This window comes from Equus przewalskii, chromosome 29 (assembly GCF_037783145.1).
Source record: "Equus przewalskii isolate Varuska chromosome 29, EquPr2, whole genome shotgun sequence".
Taxonomy (NCBI): Eukaryota; Metazoa; Chordata; class Mammalia; order Perissodactyla; family Equidae; genus Equus; species Equus przewalskii.
The window spans coordinates 25,470,063-25,493,691 of NC_091859.1; the positions used below are offsets into that span (position 1 = coordinate 25,470,063).

Sequence of the window (23,629 nt, forward strand, 5' to 3'; positions counted from 1 at the left end):
CCACCATCTTTGTTATTAGTGGCTCCCAGTAGTTTAGGTTGTGCCAAGACCTGTCAATGTCTCGAAGGGGAGGACTACAGTCAGCACCTACATGCAGGCTGATTAGAAGCCAGACCCTCAGGCAGCAGCTGGAAAGTATATAGTTAAGCCCCTTCCAGGGGGAAACTGGGAGATGAGCATTTTTGCCTGCTCCTATGCTGATCCTGGATATATAGCCGTGGGAGGGGAGATGTTTCTGCATCCGTTTTTATTTGCTATAATTCTGTGTGACTTATGAATGCATGCCTCATTGGCTCTCAGAGCTAGGAGATATCGGGCCCATTCCTCAGATAGCGACCATAAAAGTTGCCATGCTAGGTACGTGGACAAGCTCCTTCCAGTGAGATATTGGCAACTGGGTTTTATTGTTGGAGTAAGCTGGAGGGAAAAGGCAGGGAAAGTGCCCACCAACTCTTTTAGGCTGCAGAGAGGATTGCAATCAGTATTAGATGCATTCTAGTTAAAAGTCAGACCCTTGGGCAACAACTCATAAAGCATGTGGTCAATACTCTTCCAGGGAAAGACTGGCAGATGAGTATTTTTGCCTGTTCAACTCTGCACTGAGCCCTAGGGAGGAATAGCCACAGGAAGTGTCCACATATCTATCAAGAACTGTTTGTTTGCATAGTCCTGTGGGTCTCATGGTCATAAACCCTGTTGCCTTCAGAGCTAGGTGTTTTGGGGGCCTGTCCCTTGGGTGAGAGCCTTAAAAGCCGGGTTTCTAGATGTGTGGTCCAAACCCTTTGCTCCTAGGGAGTAGCTGGTGGTTGGCGGTTCCCTCCTGATTGTATGGCACTGTGTCAAGGATGGGATTTATGGCATGAGTGTGGTCTCAGACTTTCCTACCTATTTCCATGTGGGTATTTTTTCATTGGCCCAATGTGTAGGATTCACTCAGCTAGTTTCTGTATTTCTCTCAGAGGGAATTTCTCCTTGTGTAGCTGTACATTCAGTGCATCTGTGGGAGGAAGGAATTTCAGAAGCTTCCAGTGTCGTCATCTTAGTCCCTCCCTCCACAACCCTGTTTCTTAATCAGCCTGTCTTGAAGAAATTTGCCTCTATTATGATGAAGGACCAAAGGTCTCCTAATGCTGTTTTTAGAAAGGCTCAGTTTCTAGTTCCATCACTCAATGAATGAAACCAGTTATTTAACCTCTCTATACCTAAGGTCTCTTATCTTTAAAGTAGTGTTGATAATAATATTGCCCTCATACTGTAGAGCATCTATAACTAGGCCTGATGTGCAGTAGTGGAAATATTAATAATGATAATAATACTAATACTGAAAATAATAAAATAGTTAACGTTTATTGAGTGTATACTCTCTGCTGGGCACTGCTATATGCATTAACTTGTATAATCCTCAAAACAGCCCTATGGAGTAGATATTACTATTATCACCATAGTTAGGGAAAGTTGTCCAAACTCCCACAGCCAAAAATGAGTGGAACCAGAATGCATGCCGACCTAGATAGGTGGATTATAGAGCCTGCACTTTTAACCATGAATCTAGTTCTCAATGATAACTAATATATCATAGTAAATAGTCAATATTTCTTGTAGAACTTGGTATGATCCCAGAACTGCTGTATTGTATGAGGTAAATACTATTCTTATTCCCATTTTATGGATAAGGAAACTGAGGCCTCTAGAGTTTAATGAAGAACACACAGTTGACAGTAGCAGAGGCAGGATTTGAACCCAGGAAGTCTGGATCCAGATTCCATGATCCATCGTAACCACGATGCCTCAATGTGAACTATTATTACTGCTACACCCAGTTCATTTCAGACTCCATGAACAACATAAGAAAACTATTGAATTATAAGATATACTATGTTATTATTATTTTATTTACTCACTAGACCATGTGAGCCTTTTTGTGGTCTGTTGGAGCTCTGTTTATGCTCTTCCCTATTGTTACTGATTGCCCCCCAAAACATCCCCCTAAACTACCACATTAGTTTGTGAAAATGCCAAGCAGCTATACAAGTATTTTTCCCTGCCTTTCAAAATAAAATGAGAGGAAGTAAGTGCAAAAGTCTGTGAAATTTCAAGCCATTAATGTTTGAAATTTCAAACATATTTTATATAATATATATATTAATGATATATATTATATAATGATATAATGATATAGTCTGTAAAATATTTGAGACTTTGCTTCAGTAGTTTGCAATACCTGAGCCATGTCATCCTAATTATCTTAGTGATATCAATCTAAGACAAGGGTAGGCAAACTTCTGTAAAAGGCCAGACAGGAAATATTTTCAGCTTTGAGGGCCATATCCTCTTTGTCACAACTACTCAACTCTGTCCTTATATGCAAAAGCAGCCATAGATGATACATAAACAAATGAGTGTGGCTGTGTTCCAATAAAACTTTGTTTTCAAAAACAGGTGATGGGTCAGATTTGGCCCATGAGCAATCGTTTGCTGGAACCTAATCTAAGGGAAAGATTGCCCACCGCAGCAGGTATTTCATGTTAGTGAATTTTGAGATCAGTAGCCACTCAGAGGCATGTATTTAAAAACAATATTAATGCTGTGTTTATTTTCACTTTACCTCCTTAATTTTAGGGGACCTGATCTTGCCATTGTTCCACATTAACTGAACGAGGTATTGAAAACTGTGGTTAGCTAAGGCTTACAATATTTAACGTTGCTATGAATGTGGTGCATACCTGATTCCAGCTATTTGATTCATTAATATATTGAAATATGACTTGAAAGACAAGTTTCCAATGTACGTCATGTATGTATGCAATTCCATATGTACACACACGTGTAATTACGTACATACACACATGTAATTACATACATACATAACAATGTATGTAACACACCAACTATGTAACTTAGGTGGTGACAAAAGTTTTAAAAGATCATATAGACTAAAAATGTGTGAATATATGCCTTGCTTTGAGCTATGTCAAATCCTTTTGCTAAATATTTTTGCAAAGTAGAGGGTAAATTATTTTACGTATGTTTATTTAAGGAAAATGGATTTTTTTAAATAATTTCAAACGTTTCAAATGGGTCTTAAAAAGAAAAAACCAGTTGTCTGCCAGAGGGATTTTTAATTATTAACTGAATCATAAATTTAATTAAATTAGCACTGAAATTAGTCAAGGTCAACTTTATAACTCAAATCATGTAAATAACCTTCCTTGTTCCTTTGAAATACTCATTGTAATTGTACTCAATTTAAAAGTTACATTTTAAAGTCCACGTAATTTAATGTCATTTTGTTCTTGTTTTTCAAACACTTGTTAAACCAAGTGTCTATAGAAGCACGTTGTACGGCTAAAATTCTAAATGCACTATTATTAGCATAGAGGTGGAATCAGTAAATAGTGGGTTATACTCTGGAGACAGATTTGATAAATTTTTAGACTTCTTTGAATTAACCTTTGTTTTGTGGTCAGTTAAATTAAATATTGATTAAGGAAATTCAGTTAGGGCAGCTTCAGCATCTCTCTCCTTCACTGGCCCCTCAGTACGCTGCCTTGGACATCTGGGAGGCTGTGCTGACTCTGGGGAAGGCACGTCGTCGGTTGTTGTGGCCTGGACAGGACTATGGACCAGGGTCTTGGAATCATTATTAAGAATATTTATCAGGGGGCTGGCCCCGTGGCCGAGTGGTTAAGTTCGCACGCTCTGCTGCAGGCGGCCCAGTGTTTCGTTGGTTCGAATCCTGGGTGCGGACATGGCACTGCTCAACAGACCACGCTGAGGCAGCGTCCCACATGCCACAACTAGAAGGACTCACAACAAAGAATATACAACTATGTACCGGGGGGCTCTGGGGAGAAAAAGGGAAAAAATAAAATCTTTAAAAAAAAATAAAAAAAAAAATATTTATCAGATTGAAGAGAGATGGGGACTTGAATTAGTGTTCTATTGCTCTGGTAGCAAATTACCACTTACTCAGTGGCTTAGAATGATGCGAATTTATTATCTTAAAGTTCTGCAAGTTAAAAGTCTGACACAGTTCTCACTTGGCTAAAATCAAATTGTTAGCAGAGCTGTGTTACTTCTGAAGGCTCTAGGGGACCATCTGTTTCCTGGTCTTTTCCAGCTTCTAGAGCTGCCACATTCCTTACCTCATGGCCCCTTCCATGAGCCAGCAACATCGCGTTTCTCTCTGACCCCAGCCACAAAAGGTTCTCTTCTTTTAAGGACTCACGTGATTAGATTGGGTCCCCCGGATAATCCAGGATGATCTCCCCGTATCTAAGTCCATAGTCACATCTGCAAAGTCCCTTTTGCCATGTATGTAACATATTCATGGGTTCCAGGGATAAGGATGTGTACATTTTAGGGGAGCCATTATTCTGTCGACCACAGACCTGAATTCAGTGTATTGTCTGCACTTCTGTCTTCACTGACCATCTTCTCACTCTTCAGTGTCTTGTGTTTTGGCATCCGTTTCTGTCTCAGTCCACTTTAAACATTTCTCTTCTCAGTTCTCAACTTCTTCAACCTTCCGTTAGCATGCAGTCCCCTTGATCCCTTTTTTCTGCTGAGAACAGTATTGCTGTGTCGGCTAGCCAGGTGGCCTTGGTTCAAATGCTGACAGTGCCACTTAGTGTGACCTTTGGTAAGTAACTATCTCTGTATCTCAATTTTCTCATCTGTAAAATGGAGATAAAGAACGTGCATGTACCACATATGATTGATGTGATGAATAAATGAGTTAATATGTTTATCACTCTTAGAACAATGCCTGACACAGCGTAAACCCTCAACAAATGCTAACTGTTGTTGCTGTGATTTTGCTTACTCACCTTCTAGAAGTTCCCTCAAGATTTTATCTGTGATCGCTTTTCTCTTCTCCAGAAATTCCAGCCAGAAACATGTTCAAACTCCACACCTCTATTTCTGGCAGTGCTGGGTGAACATTTATTATTTAGTTAGTTTTTATTTTTTGGTGAAGAAGACTGGCCCTGAGCTAACATCTCTTGCCAATCTTCATCGTTTTTGCTTGAGGAAGATGGTTACTGAGCTAACGTCTGTGGCAGTCTTGTTCTATTTTTTTGTATGTGGGTCACTGCCACAGCATGGCTTGATGTTAACCCCAGGCAGCTGAAGTGGAGCACACAACCTTAACCACTACTCACCAGGCTGGCCCCTGGGTGAATATTTTATTTTGATGTCCTGTGGGGGCCAGAGACCCACCCTACCCAAAGCCAAACCCAACACCTTGCCTATCAAAATAGTCCACCTGTGTTTTTTATTTGTTACTGTCTTCAGATCCAAAGTCACTTTTGATTCTCTCCTCTCTCTCACCCCTAAACATCAAAAAAGGTTATCAAATTCTACAGAATTTACTTTTTTTTTTTTGAGGAAGATTAGCCCTGAGCTAACATCTGCTGCCAATCGTCCTCTTTTTGCTGAGGAAGACTGGCCCTGAGCTAACATCTGTGCCCATCTTCCTCTATTTTATATGTGGGTTGCCTACCACAGCATGGCTTGACAAGCAGTGCCACGTCTGCACCCGGGATCCAAACTGGTGAACCCCTGGCCACCAAAGTGGAATGTGTGAACTTAACCACTGTACCACCAGGCCAGCCCCTACAGAATGTACTTTCAATCTGTCTCTTTAATTTGCATCCCTCATGGTGCTGCTCTGATCCAGGCTCCTGTGACTGTTACCTTGATCTATTGTCCCAGTTGAAGCAGAGCACTCTTCTTAAATCCTTGCTCTGATCGTGTTGTACCCCACTCTGGGCTCACATATCTTCAGTGAGTCCCCATTGCCTTACAATAAAGATTATACTCAGTGCAGCGTTCAAGGCTCTTCACAAATTCTCTAAAACTTTTAAAATTTCATACAAAAGTAAGTTGTCCTTGCCATTACTTTTAGTCTAAACAGCCAATGTTACTGCTCAGACATCTTAAACATGCCAGAAACTGGACATTCTTCCTATCCTGAATTCACTCTGTTCTCTCATACTGTCATGTCTTTGTTGCCAAGAATCTTCTTTCCCTCCAGTTCTGCCTATTAGAAACTTACCCAGCTGTCCAGGCTCAGTGTCAATACTGTCCTTCTTGTGAAGCCTTCCCTGATAGCCTTCCCCACAACTGTCCAAGTCAGGGGTGGGCAAACTACAGCCCATGGACCAAATCCGGCCCACTGCCTGGTTTTGTGAGTAAAGTTTTATTGGAATTCATCCACACTCATTCATTTATGTCTTGTCTATGGCTGCTTCTGGGCTATGCTAGCAGAGTGGAGTAATTTCAGGAGAGATCATATGGCCTGCAAAGCCAAAAATACTTTCTGGTCCTTCACAGGGAAGGTGTGCTAACCCCTTTGTCCTGTTGGAGCATACATGGTCTGAATGGTACCTCCCTTGTGGAGCTTTCACGTCTCTCTTCGTTGGTTACTTCTGCATATCTTTTTTCCTTGTAAGAACACAGATTCTGCCTTCATCATCCTTGTTTCTGTCACTGGAGCCTAGCAGGGTGTAGGCCTCAGTAGTTGTCTGTAGAAATAAATTATTCTGTAAAAAAAAAAAAAAAAAAAAAAAAGTTTAAATTTTACTCACTGGCCTAGATGACTAAAATCTTATATAAAACACTGTTCCTTTTTAGCGTGTTAGTGGTTATCATTTAATGTTACTGGTAATAAGACATTTTGTGTTTCATTTCTAGAAACATTTTATTGACTGCCCAGGTAAGTTACAAAGTTGAGTCCGAGGATCTTAAGGAATAATGTTCTTATGTGATTTAAGTTGCTCACTTGGTGATACCATTTAATAAGTGGTTCCACTGAAATTTAGGATTGAAGTGTACACTCTTTCACAATGTGTGGGTTTCACCATGTGATAGAATCCTAGTTTCTCTTGAGCTATTTTTGTTGCCTACTCCTAGTTGTATGTGCCTGGAGTGTGATAACATTTGATCATGCTACACTCTTACGAAAAATGCCAGATAGTTAAATTTGTTTCAGAAAAACCAGAGATACCTCACTGGCTTCTGAAGGAGAGACCAAATGACCTTAATTTTTTTTTTTTAATCCAGAAAGTATCACTTTCTCCTCTGGGTTACATTAGATGCCCTTTCTCTTTGCTCCTTTAGTGCTGGGGAAGCCTCCTCTGTCAGATTGAGCTCCATGAGTGCAAGGACTCTGTCCTTTAATCTCTGTATCCTCAGTGCTTGGCACAGAGTAAGGTCTTAACAAATGTTTGTTAAATGAATGAATCAATAAACAATTGAAGATCTCAAAAAGAACTCTTTCCTAAGGTAGTAATTTTAAACCCTATACTTATAATTGCCTACTTTCCATCTTGTGCACATCCTTAAATACTACCTATCACAATGATCTCTTATGATGTTTTATATCCATCTGTGCATGTTTGGATGGGGGAAGTAATTGTGCCTAAGTCCATAGAACACAAGGAAAACCCTTAAACTTAGATGACAAGAAATCCATAGCCTTTCTCTCAGTGTTTCCCTGAATGAGAATATAGAGATTTGGTATAAATTAAATATCACAGAATGAGGCAAAGTGAGAAATCCAGAGTTTAGATAGGTCTTCAGAGTACTGAGGAAAAAAAGATACAAAATGAGAAAATCTTGGTGAATAAAGGTAAAAGATAGCAAACATGAAGTTTTTGAGAACTAATTCTAAGGAAGTTTTCAGTGATATTGTTGATTTATGAGGAAGTAGAACCATTAACTTAAAATTGAAAGGGATAGATTTCGAAAACTCTATCAAGGTTCAGGTAGGAAACAGAATTCCAATAACTAAACTGATTTTAATAAAGGGACTTATGCTGCAAAAGGAGTGAATAGGTTAAGGTAGTTAACAAGAGATGGTAAGCACCTAGGGTCTAGCAGCAGTGGGGAGCTTTCATTCTGCCCAAAGAGACAAGGGTAATATTAGAGCCTGGCTGGAGTGGGAGCCATGGGAAGGGGCCTCCCGAAGGAGTAGGCTTGTAGAGGGCTTTCAGAAGTGCTGAAGCAGGGAGGGAGCAGGGCGGAAGTAACTCAACTTCTCATTCCTCCTACTCTCCAGCTCCTGCTGGTGCCTCCCGTTAGCTGAAGCCAACTGGACACCTGTGAAGGAACCTGGTGATACAGTCTGTGGGAGTCAGCTTCCCAGTGCACCGAACAGGGTGGTGAAGGGTAGAGAATGAACTTCAGATGAGAGGAGGCCAACAAAACACCAGCACAGAGAGGATCTCCAACCTTTTGGTTTACAAATGAAAATGAGGCCCAAGTTGGGGAAATGAAAGCCTTGGAAATCCATCCCTTTCAACTTGAACACTCAATAGTTCTATATCCTCATAAATGAGTTCAGATGACAAAGGCAGTCAAGAAGCTTTGACTGAATGAGTGAATGGAAGAATGAATGAATTTGAGCATTTTCCTGTCTTAAAATCCTGTTCACCAACATGTTTGCTGCATAGCATTCTAACATGAGTGGACCATAATTTATTTAACTATTCCCCTATTAACAGGTATTTTTCTAGTTTCCAATATCAGTATTAATAATGATTATAGATATAGTGTCAGTATTATAATTATAATGCCAAGTACTATTATTGAGTGCTTATCACGTCAGGCATCATGTATGTGAACACACATACTCTTTTAGCCCTTATCACAAATCTTTGAGGCATTAATTTAAACTCTTGTTTCACAAAGGAAGAAATTGAGGCTAACTTTATAAGTTAATCATAATTCACCAAGTCTCACAGCTACTACAAGTAGAGCCAGAATATGCACCAATATCTGTTCAACACAAAAGCCCATCTTTCTACTGCTTCCTTACGTTACAAAAAATTCTGAATGGAACATCTTTGCACATAAGTGTTAGTATGTCTGCTAATTTCCTTAGGATAGTGTTCTAGGAGTGGAATTATGGGTCTGAGGATATAATCCTATTTTTAAGTAGTAAGAAATAACATTTAGTTGTGATTTGAAGTGTATTAAATATCTGTAGGTGGAAACATTCTTATTTGGGAGTGAACTTTCTAGAGTTTTGTCAAATTGCCTGATTGCAAATGGGGAGGTAGCAATGTCTGAGAGCCCCTAGCTCATCATGTCCTCACCAACGGTGAATAGCATCATTTTTTAAGAGTCTTAAATCACTCTATATGAAGAAAAAAATTTCAGATGGGTAATTTTTTCTGTTTTTAACAACAGGCAGGTGGCGGTGGGAAAAAAAGTGGAAAGAGCTAAGGTGTTTAAGGCTCTCTGGATAAATTGCTAACCTGATCCCCACCCCCATGCTTCTTGCCCCAAGCCTACCTGCTTCAAAGGTCTTGGCTACCATCCCAGTGACTAAACAAACACTTTCTAGACAAAATCAATGTAACAAATTTGTAGAATTTGAGAAGAAATGAAGAGTTCAGTTGATGTCCCATTCCCCTGCTATGTTCCACACTTGTCCCTCTGTCCCTCAGTTCTTTTCTAGAAGTATTTATATTAGTATCTACTATGAACCATGCATTATGATCAGCATTAAATGAGACACAGTCTCAGTCCCTCATTTGGGGGACAGGTAAGTAGACAATTACAATGCAGGTGAAGGAGCTTTGACATAGCTATGTACCAGGTGCTAACAGAGTACAGGGAAGGGACATGTCAACTTAGGGAAGCAGGGGTGAGTGGCTGTGTAGGTGGTTGGAGATAATGAGATTTCTTCAGAAGGGTGATGAATGAGCTGATTGTAGAAGAATGTGTTGGCTTGGGGATCGGAAGAACAACATTTCAGGCAAGAAGGAGGATGCTTTATTTGTGAACTCACCACTTATGACCAAACTGTAACCACTAGCACTGTTTCATTTCTACATTATGGAGGCCATTATTGAGGCTGTGTTTGTCAAGTCTGCTGGGTAGCAACAACCCCAAATCTCAGTAGGTCACATCCAGAAACAGTTGCCTTTTTTGCTCAGATGTCCTCGAGGCAGCTGGTGTTTGACTGATCTTGGCTGGGAGCTGGCTCCGGGCTACAAGTCGGGTTTGAGTCTGTTCTGTGTGTCTCATTCTGGGGCCCATGGCTACTTGGGATATGTGCTTGTCATGGTGACGGCAGAAGTGCCATAGACCAAGCCAAAACTAGTCAAGCACATTTCACATCTCTGCTTAAATCATGTCCATTAACATCCCCTTGGCTGAAGCAAGTCATGATGCCCAAGTCCAAGATCAGCGGAGCAAGGAATACACTTTCCATCTCTATGGAGAAGTACTGATTAGTCATATGGCAGAGAGAAGGTATGAAGAATTGGGGACAATAATCTAATCTGTCATTGGGCTTTCCTGAAATGAAGTCCTTCTAGTAGAATCCTGTAGCAGGGGAAAAAAGGAGACTCTAAATCAGCCCCAGCTGCAGGAGAGAAAGAAGCTACAGAAAGGCTGTAAAGAACCTAGAGGTGGATTTGAAGGAGAAAACCCCCGTAATTTATCTCTAGCACATTATTTGAATTCAAGTAATGTTGGTTAAACATTCCTATAGGCTCTTATCCTTTCTGACTCTGTAAATTCTTCATATAGACACTGAGCCAAAAGTTAAGCCTGGGTGATGTTATATCTAGTCCTTAGCATTTTGGTCTGTTTCCAAAGTGCTTGAATGCCAAGTTAATGTAGCTTTAGACAGACAACTGTCCCAAAATTATGAATAACAGCAACTTGGCAGGAAGTTCTTCCTGGTTTGATGTGTTGATACTGCCAGATTTGTGTAACATGCTGATGCCAATCCATCAAACAGCCTGTCAAGATGCAGGAGGACCAAACAGAAGGAGGCATGACACATCCAAGGACCTCATATGATGGAGGAAGGTTGGGCTGTAGCAAATCCTCTCATCAGGCTTATTGAGATGAAAGACTGCTCTCGCTTCAGGCCTCTGGAGGACTCATATGTGGTTTACATCTTAACGTTTGTGGCTACTCCCTAGGATGCACCCACATCCAGTTACCTGCCATTTCTGAGGCTTTTCTCTGCAGACTCTGTTTGCTCTGAGTCTGCCTGAGCTCACCTCACTGAGCTAGCACAAATTCTGTCCCCTCTAATGGGAATATGTCTACGCTAATGACAAGTGGGGTGCACCCTTTGCCATGTGCAATCCTAGAGTGTTCGAGTCTTTTTTATCCCTAGGACATAGAAGGGTATCAGCCTATTTAATAAACATTTTGTAAAATGTTTTTTGAGCCAAATAAGACAGGTTATTAGAAAAGCTCCAGAAAGTTTGGGGGAGTAAATCGAGGCCTGAGATGAGCCAGAATTTTCATCTCCATTCCTGTAAGTGTTCTGGGGTGGGGGCGGGGGAAGCGCTGGATTTGTTCTCCACTTTGTAGTTAAATCTGAGTAAAAGTGAAAACCAGAAATAAATATCCCTTTCCACAGATGATTTTTTTTCTTAAGTAGGAATAGGTGAGTCTTATGTTTTGCTCATGGTGGTGACATTCAAAACATAGTTTTTCGTTAATTTGAAAAGTAATTTATCTAAGAAATGACAAGAAGAGTGATGCAACACGTAGATGTTATGGCTGCAAGTTGTAAAACATTGACAGAACTACAAGTGTTCCTATGGCACAGAGCTCTTCTGAATCACAGGAATGACATTTAGCTGAAATCAAATCCCTCTACATAGGCACACTTCTACCATGCGACACAGCCAGAACTAGTGTACCTTGGAAGTGAGCCAGAAAGAAAGAGCTCCAAAGAATTTTATTTTATTAAGAAAAATACTTATATTTTAGATAGAACTTTTGAGAAATCAAGAAAATATATGAGGAGCTTAAAAAATCTGAGCATTGTTTTCTGTTATGAGACTATTAAACACTTATTGTGTTTCTGTGGACTCATTGAATTTCTCAGGAGAAAACTCAGACCAAGTGCAAAAATTTCAAGGGCTTGAAATTTAGGAGGCAAGAACAAAGTGGGAATGACTTTCGGAGCTGACCACACAAAGATGATAGCTGGAGATGTGGCGTGCTGAGGGTTACTTGGGGAGAAGTACAGAAAGAGAAGACCAAAGTCAAAATCTTGGGAAAAGTCCATGTGCTAATCTCCAGAGCCTGTGAATGTGACCTATTTGAACAAAGAGTTTGGAGACATGATTAAGTTAGGGTCTTGAGATGAGGAGGTTATCCTTTATTATCCAGGTGGGCCCTAAATGCCATCCCAAATGTCCTCATAAGAGAGAGGGAGATAGACACAAACACAGAGAAGGAGGTGATAAGACTGGAAACAGGGATTGGAGTGATGTGGTCCCAAGGCAAAGAACGCCAAGGAATGCTGGGACCTCTGAGATGCTGAAAGAGGCAGGGAACAGATTTTACCCCCAGAGCTTCTAGGGGAAGGACAGCTCTTCCAACATCTTGATTTCAGACTTCTGGCCTCCAGAACTGTGAGATAAATTTCAGTTGTTTCAAGCTATCAGAGTTGTGGTAATTTGTTACAGCAGCCCTAAGAAACCAATACCCCACCTTAGGGAACAGGAGAGGAAAGAGGGTTTGAAGTTAAGAGAGGTAGCAAGAAGCTTAAGTGTCATGGAAACCAAAGAGAGAGTTCAAAAGCAGATGAGCAGAGGCAATGGTGTTAAACGCTAGGGCCTAAGGGGTAGAATGAAGAGTGAGGGGAAGTCGTTGATATGATAGAGGTAATGATGGCAGCTAACTTGTACCAAGAACCTACTTTGTGCCAGGCACTGTCGTAAGCACTTTATAAGTATTCATTCTCACAACTCTGTGAGGTATAAATTGTTATTATCCCCATTTTACAAGTGAGGAAACTGAGGTTCAAAAAGAATAACTTGCAGTAAGTAAAATAGGTAATAAATGGCGTGGCCAAGAATCGAACCCAGAAACCCTGACTCTAGCACCCACATCTTCACCACACACTCTACTTCCCTCTCCTCATCCCTAAAGCTGTGTGTCTCTCAAGGTTCTGACTTTGGTCTTTGATCAAGTAAGGTAAGGTCTCAAGAGGAAAATGTATTTTTTTAAAATATATTTTGAGGTAAAAAAAAAAATCTATTTGAAGATTAGAATCTACATCACCTGGGCTCCATCTTCTCACCTGAGTTGGAGAGGAAGCTGCCTGCTGAAGCTGAGGGAAGGAGCAAGTTTCAGGCCTCAAGGAGTCCAGGGAAGATGATGAGGGTGTAATGAAACAGGTAGCGCTACATTAAAAATGTGTTGCACAGGTGAGCATGCTCAGTGTCTTGTCCTTGACTGGCTCTTGACGCTGTGCTCTGCCTATGCCCAAGGAATCTTGGCACCTTTTAAAATGCAGCATGCAGGGGGAGAAGGCAGTGAAGGGGGATTGTTATCTCATACCTCGTTATAGAATGTACTTTGTTCAGAGTTGAGGAAGGAATCAGAGAAGTACACAATATGATCCTTGCCCTTAGAGACTCTTGAGCTAGTTGGGCATTGCATGGTAAGGGCTTATTGCAATTGGAGTGTTGACTGTGAGCCAGGGGACCTGTCAGGCCTTCAAAGGGAAGGTATAGTTTCTGATGGTTCTTACTAAGGTGTTTGCTAGCTGGTTAAGAACCAGGAAGGACATTTCTGCATGGATGGAAAAGTGGGGAAAAAAGACAGCTCTGCAAGCGTTTGGGTCAAAGGAGTGCCAGCATGCTATACCTCCCAGCTGCACCTTGGTAGATTATAAACCTTCCAACACCACCTTGTTAAATTATTCAGAACCACTACAGACTTAAAACAATTAGCCTATGTATTGGTATTTAATTCATCAGGCTACATGCTATAGTGGAAAAGAGTAGACTTAAAATTTCAGTTACTCAGTTGTGTGGCTTTGGACAACTTCACCTCTTGAGCCTCAGGTTTCCCATCTGTAAAATGTAGATACCAATTCTCTGTCTTTTAGGGTTGTGGTGAGGCATTAATGGGATAATGATCAATATCTAGCGCAGTACCTGGAATTTAACAGATAATCAGTGTCAACATTTTTTACAAAATAATTAAGAACAAATTAGATGAAGCAATTTGTTGACTGACAATTCGTTTTTGAAGACGTGATTACTGAATCTTCTATAAATGTTAGCTTTTCATATGTCTGGAGTATATTTGCTGTCTTGTGTACTATTTATTTACATATTTTTCTCCCCTGTGCACTTAGCCATTGTGTAGAGAGAGCTCTGATGGGCCAGGCCCTTTATTTGTACCTCTGAGGACTCTTAATTCTTGGAGGACCCAGATGGATTTGTTCAGGCATTAGGATTCCTCCCAAATTCCCCTGTAGCATGCCCATCTTCCTCATGTCCGTCCTCTCCTGGTACTACTCCTAAATCCTTTTTTATTTTTAACATTTTCCCCATGATCTACATTGTTATATTTTTTCAAACATGGAATTTGACAGTTTCAACTACCTATGTCATTTGTTTACACCATGTAATTTTTATTCTCATTTCTGTCATTTTGTGCTTCCTGGAGAGGAGTTAGACAAGGGCTACAAGTGCCATGCTGAGTCACAATCCTGGTCCCTTCGGCTCAATAATCCTCTTCAAAAGGGACAAGAAGAAATGTTCTTGGGAGAGTGGTCTATTTCATATTTGCAGACTGAGACTGCATGTACCATCTAATATTGACTTAAAACATCTTTCCAAGCCCCTTCATCTGTCACCTGAAAATCTTTTTGCTGCTCCATGTAAAATCTCAATTCTTCTGGAGTCTTGATGGGTCTACAGATACTCATTTTGCACCTCTAGAAATGTGGAGCATACAGTGGTGGTATGCAGCATGATGCTGTGGAAGAATACCAAGTTGACGCTGAGGAGCTCATCCTGCCCATATGGAGAGACACCTAGGAATAGAAGGCTCACATTTGCCTGGGCACCTGAGCATCAGAGTAGGGCATGTATTGCTTGGGGAAGGCTGCCATGCTATTCCCAAGGGGCCACCCAGCATGACAGGCGAATTTCCCAAGAAACAAGGGTGAATTTCCCAAGAACAAGGCTCAGGCTCACAGCACGTGGGCTTAGAAACCAGATCTTAGGGACAGACTCATACTAAGCAACTCATGAGGAGGTAGACGTGTAGGAGACCAGGACGTCAGTTTGTTAGCCCACTCTGAGACCCTTGTCCTGCTGGGTAGACGAGAGCACTAGTGTGATTACTCTCTGCCTGTCCTGGAAGCCAAATTCTAGTCTGAAGCTTGTCTGGTGAGAGCTGTCAGAGCCAGGACGGTTAAGTGGATAAAGAGAAGTAAAGTTGTGTGTCAGGACTGTCTGCCTGGGCAGCTGGAACTTTGAGGCTGTTGCCTGGATGGGCACTGCTCATGTTTGTCTCTATTATACTGATTTTTTGTTTGTGTTTTGTTTTTATGCTTCCGAGGGTGACCAAACCTTATTCTGATTTGAGTCACCCTTTCCTAAAATTAGGTGGAATCGACAAAGTAGCCCAGGTTATCTCCTTTTTTTCTTCCCCTCTTGGGGAAATTTAGGGTAACTCTTCATACTTCTGACAAGGATTCATGACTATTGATTTACAGTTGACCTCTGAGCAGGCTTTTTATTTCCCTCATGTCTGGGTTTTTAGTAGACTTCTCACCATAGCCTTCCACTACTAGTAATATGTAAACCTATTGTTCTACCCTGCCAGGCTCAGTCTCCTCATCTGTATAAGACACCAGATTAATTAGTTAACCACTAAGGCAACTTCCAACTCTAAATTTCTACCTTCAAGTTTCAAGAGATTCTTCTTAATAAAAAATTCGTGATTTGGTGAAGTTTGGCTTTCCCTTATCACATGACATGATTCCTGACCAAGTCCCCTGGCTGGTTTGCATTACATAAGGCTAACACTTTTCCTTGCCTTTTTTTTTAAAGACCACATCTGGATTTGAGCTTTCGTGAGTTTAAATTCCAGCTCTGTACTCACAGGACTTTTTTTTTTTTTTTGTATAAATCATATCACCTTTCATATTTCATTGAGGTTTCTAAAATGATTTTCTAATTCTCTTTTCCATCAGTAATTTATTAGTTGGAATTCTTCTGTGGTAAAGAACTTTGTCATCAAGTATTTGGTTATGTTGAAATACAGTTATAAAGGAAAACCAGGATAAATGCTTGCTTCTTTCCCTTTATCAATTTTCTGAGTAATGATTGGTATTTCAGCAACCTTCAATGGTGATCAATGAGTGTTTTTTTAATATATCTTTTGAACTCAAAATTTTTTAATATCGTTCATATGTGTTGGTAAGTATAATCCATATTGATATAACAGATGTAAGTCAATACACTCGATATTGTTGGTAAGATTGACATCATGTCCCAGATTTGCTTTAAACTATTCTGGCGCCTAAAAACCAAACCAACATCAAAGACAGCAGGACACATGAAGATTGGAAAAATTTTTTTTCAACTTTATGGAAAAATATTGATATTTGTTGAATCTGGGTGGTGGGTACATGGGAGTCATTATAAAACTATTCTTTTTGCTTTTGGTATATTTAAAATTTTCCCAGATAACCACTCGGCCATGAGGCTGGCCCTTAAGTTTGCGCACACTGCTTCAGCGGCCTGGGGTTTCCCCGGTTCAGATCCTGGGTATAGACATGGCACCGCTCGTCAGACCACGTTGAGGGGGCGTCCCACATGCCACACCTAGAAGGACCCATGACTAAAATATACAAATACATACTGGGGGGATTTGGGGAGAAAAAAAGCAGAAAAAAAAATTGACAACAGTTGTTAGCTCAGGTGCCAATCTTTAAAAAAAAAAAAAAAAAATTCCCAGATAAAGAGAGAAGTTTATGGCAATACAAACCTACCTCAAGAAACAAGAAAATCTCAAACACTCTAACATTACATCTAAAGGAACTAGAAAAAAGAACAATCAAAGTCCCAAATCAATAGACAGAAGGAAATAATAAAAATCAGAGTGGAGATAAATGAAATAGAGACCAAAAAGACAATGGAAAAGATCAGTGAAACTAAGAACTTTTTCTTTGAAAAGATAAGCAAAATTGACAAACGTTTAGCCAGACTCAGTAAGAAAAAATGACTCAAATAAAGTCAGAAACAAAAGAGGAGAAATTACATTAGATAGCACAGAAATGCAAAGGATCATGAGAAAATACTATGAAAAGCTCTACACCAACAAATTGAATAATCTAGAAGAAATGGACAAATTCTTAGAATTATGTAACCTTCCAAAATTGAATCAAGAAGAAAGAGAATCTTAATAGACCAATCACTAGTAAGGTGATTGAAACAGTAATCAAACACCTCCCAAAAAATGAAGTCTGGTACCAGATGGCTTTCCCAGTGAATTCTACCAAAAATTCAAATATTCAATACCTATCCTTCTCAAACTCTTCCAAAAAATTAAAGAGGAGGGGACTCGTCCTAACTCATTCTATGAGGCTAACATTACTCTGACACCAAAACCAGACAAGGACAACACAAAAAAAGAAAATTACAGGCTAGTATTGTTGATGAACATGGATGCAAAAATCTTCAACCAAATATTAGCAAATTGAATACAGCAATACATCAAAAGGATCATACAACACGATCAATTGGGGTTTATTTCAGGGATGCAGGGATGGTTCAAAATCTGCAAATCAATCAACATGATACACCACATTAAAAAAATGAATAAAAGCCACAAGATCATCCCAATAGATAGAAAGCACTTGACAAGATTCAGCATCCATTTGTGATAAAAGCTGTCAGTCAAATGGTTATAGAAGGAAAGCACCTCGACAAAATAAAGGCCATACATGACAAACCCACAGCTAACATCGTACTCAATGGTAAAAAACTGAAAGCTATCCCTCTAAGAACAGGAACAAGACAAGGGTGTGCACTTTTGACACTCCTATTCAACATAGTACTGGAAGTCTTAGCCAGAGCAATTAGGCAAGAAAAAGAAATGAAATGGATCCAAGTTGGAAAGGAAGAAGTAAAACTGTCACTATTTGCAGATGACATGATTTTATATGTAGAAAACCCTAAAGAATCCACCAAAAAGCTACTAGAAATAATAAATGAATACAGTTGACTTGCAGGGTACAACATCAACATACAAAAACCACTTTCATTTCCATATGCTAACAACAAAATATCAGAAAGAGAAATCAAGAATACAATTCCATTTACAATTGCAACAAAAAGAATAAAATACCTAGGAATAAATTTAACCAAGGAGGTGGAAGACCTTTATGCTGAAAACTATAAAACATTCTTGAAAGAAATGGAAGAAGAGACAAGGAAATGGAAAGATATTACATGCTTGTGGATTGGATGATTAACATAGTTCAAATCCACACACTTCCTAAAGCAATCTACAGATTCAATGTAATCCCTATCAAAGTTCCAACAACATTCTTCGTGGAAATAGAACAAAGAATCCTAAATTTATATGGAACAACAAAAGACTGAATAGCAAAAGCCATCCTGAGAAAAATGAACAAAGCTGGAGGTATCACACTCTCTGATTTCAAAATATACTGTAAAGCTATAGTAACCAAAACAGCATGGTACTGGCACAAAAACAGACACACAGATCAATGGAACAGAATCAAGAGCCCAGAAATAAAACCATGCATCTATGGACAGCTAATTTCCCACAAGGAAGCCAAGAACATACAATTGAGAAAGGAAAGTCTCTTCAATAAAAGGTGTTGGGAAAATGGACAGCCACATGCAAAAGAATGAAAGTGGACCATGATCTTATACCATATACAAAAAATTAACTCAAAATGGATTAAAGACTTGAATGTAAGACCTGAAACCATAAAATTTCTAGAAAAAACATAGGCAGTACACTCTTTGACATTGGTCTTAGTAGTATCTTTGTGAATATTATGTTTCCTCAGGCAAGGGAAACAAAAGAATAAATAAACAAATTGGATTACATCTAACTAAAAAGCTTCTGCACAGCAAAAGAATCCAAGAAAACAAAGAGACAGCCTAACAATTGGGAGGAGATATTTGCAAATCATATATCTGATAAGAGGTTAATAACCAAAGTATATAAAGAACGCATACAACTCAACAACAAAAAACCAAACAACACTATCAGAAAATGGGCAGGGGGTCTGATCAGATGTTTTTCCAAACAAGATATAGAGATGGCCAACAGGCACATGAAAAGATGTTCAACATCACTAATTGTTGAGGAAATGCAAAACAAAACCACAATGAGATATCACCTCATGCCCATCAGAATGGCTGTTATTAAAAAGGTGAAAAATAACGGTGTTGGAGAGGATGTAGAGAAAAAGGAACCATTTGCACTACTGTAGGAATGTAAACTGGTGCAGCCGCTGTGCAAAACAGTATGAAGCTTTCCTCAAAAAGTTAAAAATAGAACTGACATATGATCCAGCTATTCCACTTCTGGGTATTTATCCAAAGAACACAAAAACAGTAATTCAAAAATATGCATGCACCACTATGTTCATTGCAGCATTAGTCACAATACCCCACGACTTGGAAACAACCTAAGTGCCCATCAACGGATGAATGGATAAATGAGATGTGGTCTATATATACAATGGAATACTACTCAGCTATAAAAAAGATGCAATCTTGCCACTCATGACAACATAGATGGACCTTGAGGATGTTATGCTAAGGGAAATAAGTCAGATGGAGAAAGATAAATACTGTATGGTTTCACTCGTGTGGAACATAAGAAGACAACAATAACAGACAAACACACAGACACAGAGAATAGATTTGTGGTTACCAGAGAAGAAGGGGGGAGGGAAGGGGGCAAAAGGAGTAAATGGGCACATTTAAAATTTAAATTAAAAAACTCTAAAAATGTACAGAATTCTAAAGTTAGCAGAAGTGTAAATCTGAGTTCAGTCTTTAACTCTGGCCTATACATGAATCCTGTGGAGAAAGTTCCTTGATTTTTATTGAAATTCCAGATGCCCCAGCGATAGTTCCTAATCCTCATAGCCCCTGACAACAGCATGCCAAATATGTGCATACTTTTCCAGGGTTTTTGGAAGGATTTTAATATCTGTCTTTATTGGATTCCTGTTCATAAAACTCTTTCATACCTGAGGATCTCCACTTTTGAATGAAGTAATGTTCAGTAAATAGTGTAATGTAAAAATCAATTGGTATCACAATTCTAGCATCACTAGCATTCCTTAAGAATTTGAAACATAGTTGCTTATGCTCTCTTAATTTCATGCCAGAAGATAAGTGGCATTTTAGCCATTCTGAACTGACTTCTTCAATATAATGGTGCTATTTCTCATTCCAGGTTTAAGTTTATCTATTCATGGGGCTGAAAAGCGTTTGCAAATTCATCAACGGCGAAGTGTGGCAAGCCACCCAGAGTCACGTCGCCTGCCTGTTGTCAGGCATTCCTCACTCCCACCAGGCAGAAGGTCAATAAAAATGGAGGCAAGCTCTTCTGGAATCACTAATGGGAAAACCAAAGTCTTCCACCCAGGTAATGCATGGGGAAAGTTCAACAGGGACCCATTTTAGCAGAACCTAATACAGACTGCATTATATTTTTATTATCTAATTATGCCATACTTCTAGTTAAGCTTGATTTTTCAGATAGTCTTGTTTCTTTCCCTCTCTTTGTTTCAGACAATGGTAAATGTCACCAGCACCAATAAGACAAGAGAGAGGTTGATGTTGCTGAAAAGATTAAGGCTACATTCCACCTACAGTGGTAGAATCTAAGTGAAAATCCCAGTGAATAAACTTCCTTAGTTCAACAGAGTTTGTTGTATAATAAAACAAAATAGAGATTTGGCCATTTTCTTGATAATATGCCCAGGGATAAAGTCAAGCTGAAAATGCCCACTTTTGAAGCCTGAGTTATCCGACTTGATTTGCCTACATCCTCCTAAGATTAAGGGAGAAGACTGGAGTCATATTAAGTTTCAAGGCACTGAGAAGCATTTTAACATCTTAAAAGTGTTAAAATGAGTTTATATCAAAGCAGGCAATTCCAACTGAAAGGTTTTATTTGCTTGTTTGGATGAGAAGCTCATTTAAGTATTCATTCATTCATTTATTCAACAAATTTACTGAGTGGCTACTATATACCAGACATCATTTTGGGTGCTGAGGAAACATGAATGAACAAGGCAACGTTCCTGTCCATCTGACTCACAGAAATATTGGATTGTGAGGGAATTCAGAAGTCATTTAGTATAATTCTCAACTGATCCTGATTCCTCTGTGTAAAGTCCTGGCAAGTGGCCACCCAGCCCCAACTAAAGCCAAGCCTCCACCTCTAGCTGCACTATCCTCTCTCTCTCTCTCACTTGATAACCTTATTTCCTAATCTCACTGAGAATTCCAGGGTATTGGGCATGAATTACTGTAGGTCCCTAACTCTCCATCTCTAAGTGTATCTCTGTTTACTCCCATTCTTTCTCCTTTTCCTCCAGTTTTCAGAACATGAGAATCCTTCGAGTATCTTTGAACAAACCTTCACTTGTGGCCTTGGCCACCCCTCCTCTCTTGAACCTTGCTCAGGAGAATGTGTGGCTTCAGTCTCTTCTCTCTTCTCCATCCCTTACTGCTGGCTCTTTCCCCTGAGTCTATGAAAAAGGTTCAAGCATCTCTTATTCTAATCATCTTCATTTGACACGGTATCCTTTTCTCTCTTCTGCCACTTTTTCCTCCTTCCTTCTAAGCCAAACTTCTGAAAGAATAATCTACCCTTGTTTGCTCTGCTCTCTCTCTTCCCAGCCACTCTTCCATCCAACACAATCTAGTTTCTAGCTCCTGCACTCCATCACAGCTGTTCTTGAGGCCCTTAGTGACCTCCTTTTGTCACAAAATGGTGAGTAGCAGACTCTTCTGATGCACGAGACCAGGATGGACCACCACCATGTTCCAAAATGCTGTTTCCTGACTTCTAGGATGATCTTTCTTGATTCTCCTCTTCTCTCACAGATGACATTCCTGGTTTCCCAATCTCCATCATCTCCCTCTTCCTCCTGCTTCCTGTCCCAGTACATCCTTTACACCAAATCCAGAATGATTCCTCTCCACCCCAATCATGTCATTCACTTTGCTTCTCCTACTGGTTATAGGGTTAAGTTCAAACCTATTAGCATGTTAGAAACAAATTCCCTTTGTGAGCTAGCCTTTACTGCTTCTCGTACTTCACTTCTTGCCCCTTTCTGCCTTAAACTTTATACTCTGGTGTGTCAGCTAGGGTTCAACCAGAAAAGCAGAACCAGTAGAAGATATATACTGAGATTTAGTACAAGGAATTGGCTTCCATGATTGTAAGAATTGTCTAAGCAAGTCTGAAATCCATAGAGCAGACTATCTGGAAGGACAGGCTGGAACTCTTGGGCACAGCTAAAGTGCTGTCCACAGGTGGAATTTCTTCTTCAAGGAAGCCTCAGCTCTGCTTTTAAGGCCTTTCAACTGATTTAATAAGGCCCACTCAGATTATCTAGGAAAATCTCCCTTACTTAATGTTAACTGATTATGGACTTTAATCACATCTACAAAACACCTTCACAGCAACACCTAGCTTAGTGTTCACTGAGCAACGGGGGACTATAGTCTAGCCAAGTTGGCAGAGCAACTAGACCATCACATCTAATCAGACTGACTTGCTTGCAGCTCCCCAGACATATGATGTTATTTCCTAACCTTTATTCATGCTGCTCTCTCTAGGATGCCCTGGTTTTGTTCCATTATCTTTTAACATTTTGAAATTACCTGTCCATCTCTCTACTGCAAGGTCTTCAAGGGCAGAGATCCTGGATTATTTATCTGTGTACCCCCCCGCCAAATATTTGTAGGATAGGAGTGAACTGAATCTTCATTAGCTGTTTTTCAGACTATTATAACAGCTTTATTTCTTAAAATTTTTTCCAGATTTAATGGAGTATAATTGACAAATTTCAATAGCTTTCGAATTGCTCTACCTATTTTCCTTTCAACAAATATTTATTGAGGGCCTATTAGGTTGCCAGGTGCTCTTCAAGTACTTGGAATACATCAGTGAATGAAATAGACAACGGTTTCTGCCCTCAGAGAGTTCACATACTAATTGGGGGAGGCAGACAATGCATAAACATAATAAACAGATGAATTATATAGTGTTTAGGAAGAAGGATAAGTATTATGGGTTAAAAAAGGTAAGGTAATCAAGTGGAAGGATTATATGTTGCACTTTTAAATAAGGTGGCTAGGGTAGGCCACATTGTGGAGGAGATATGTGATGAGAGAGCCATGTAGATGGGCAAGTTCATTCCAGCAGAGGGATAGCCAGTGGACAGGCCCTAAGATAGGAATGAGTCTGGCAGTTTGAAGAATTACACAGTGGCCCCTGAGCCTGAAGTGAGGGGGAAACATCAGGTCAGAGAGGTCAGTGGGACCAGACAGGGCAGGGCCTTGTAGGCCATTGTAAGGACATTAGGCCCTGTGTAAAATGGGAGCTCTTATAGGGTTTTGAGCAGGAGAATTCCATGATCTGACTTATATTTTAACAGAACCACTTTGGCTATTGTTTGAAAATAGACTATAGATGGAGAGGGTAAAAGGAGAAAAAGAAGATAGGAGGCCACTGTAACAATCCTATTGAGAGAGGATGGTAGCTCTGACTAGGGGTGGCAGAAGTGGTGGTGAGAATTTGGATTCTGCAAGTATTTTAA

At 39.8% G+C, this 23,629-nt stretch overlaps 1 protein-coding gene across 14 annotated transcripts in view; it reads left to right on the forward strand.

The window, feature by feature from the left end:
• ANO4 (anoctamin 4) overlaps positions 1-23,629 on the forward strand; it is a 381,130-nt gene that overhangs the window by 162,572 nt on the left and 194,929 nt on the right. For all 14 annotated transcript variants that reach the window (XM_070600724.1, XM_070600723.1, XM_070600719.1 and 11 more), the window contains one exon: positions 20,248-20,439. In XM_070600724.1, coding sequence (XP_070456825.1) covers positions 20,248-20,439 — 192 coding nt within the window. The remainder of the gene's footprint in view (positions 1-20,247; positions 20,440-23,629) is intronic.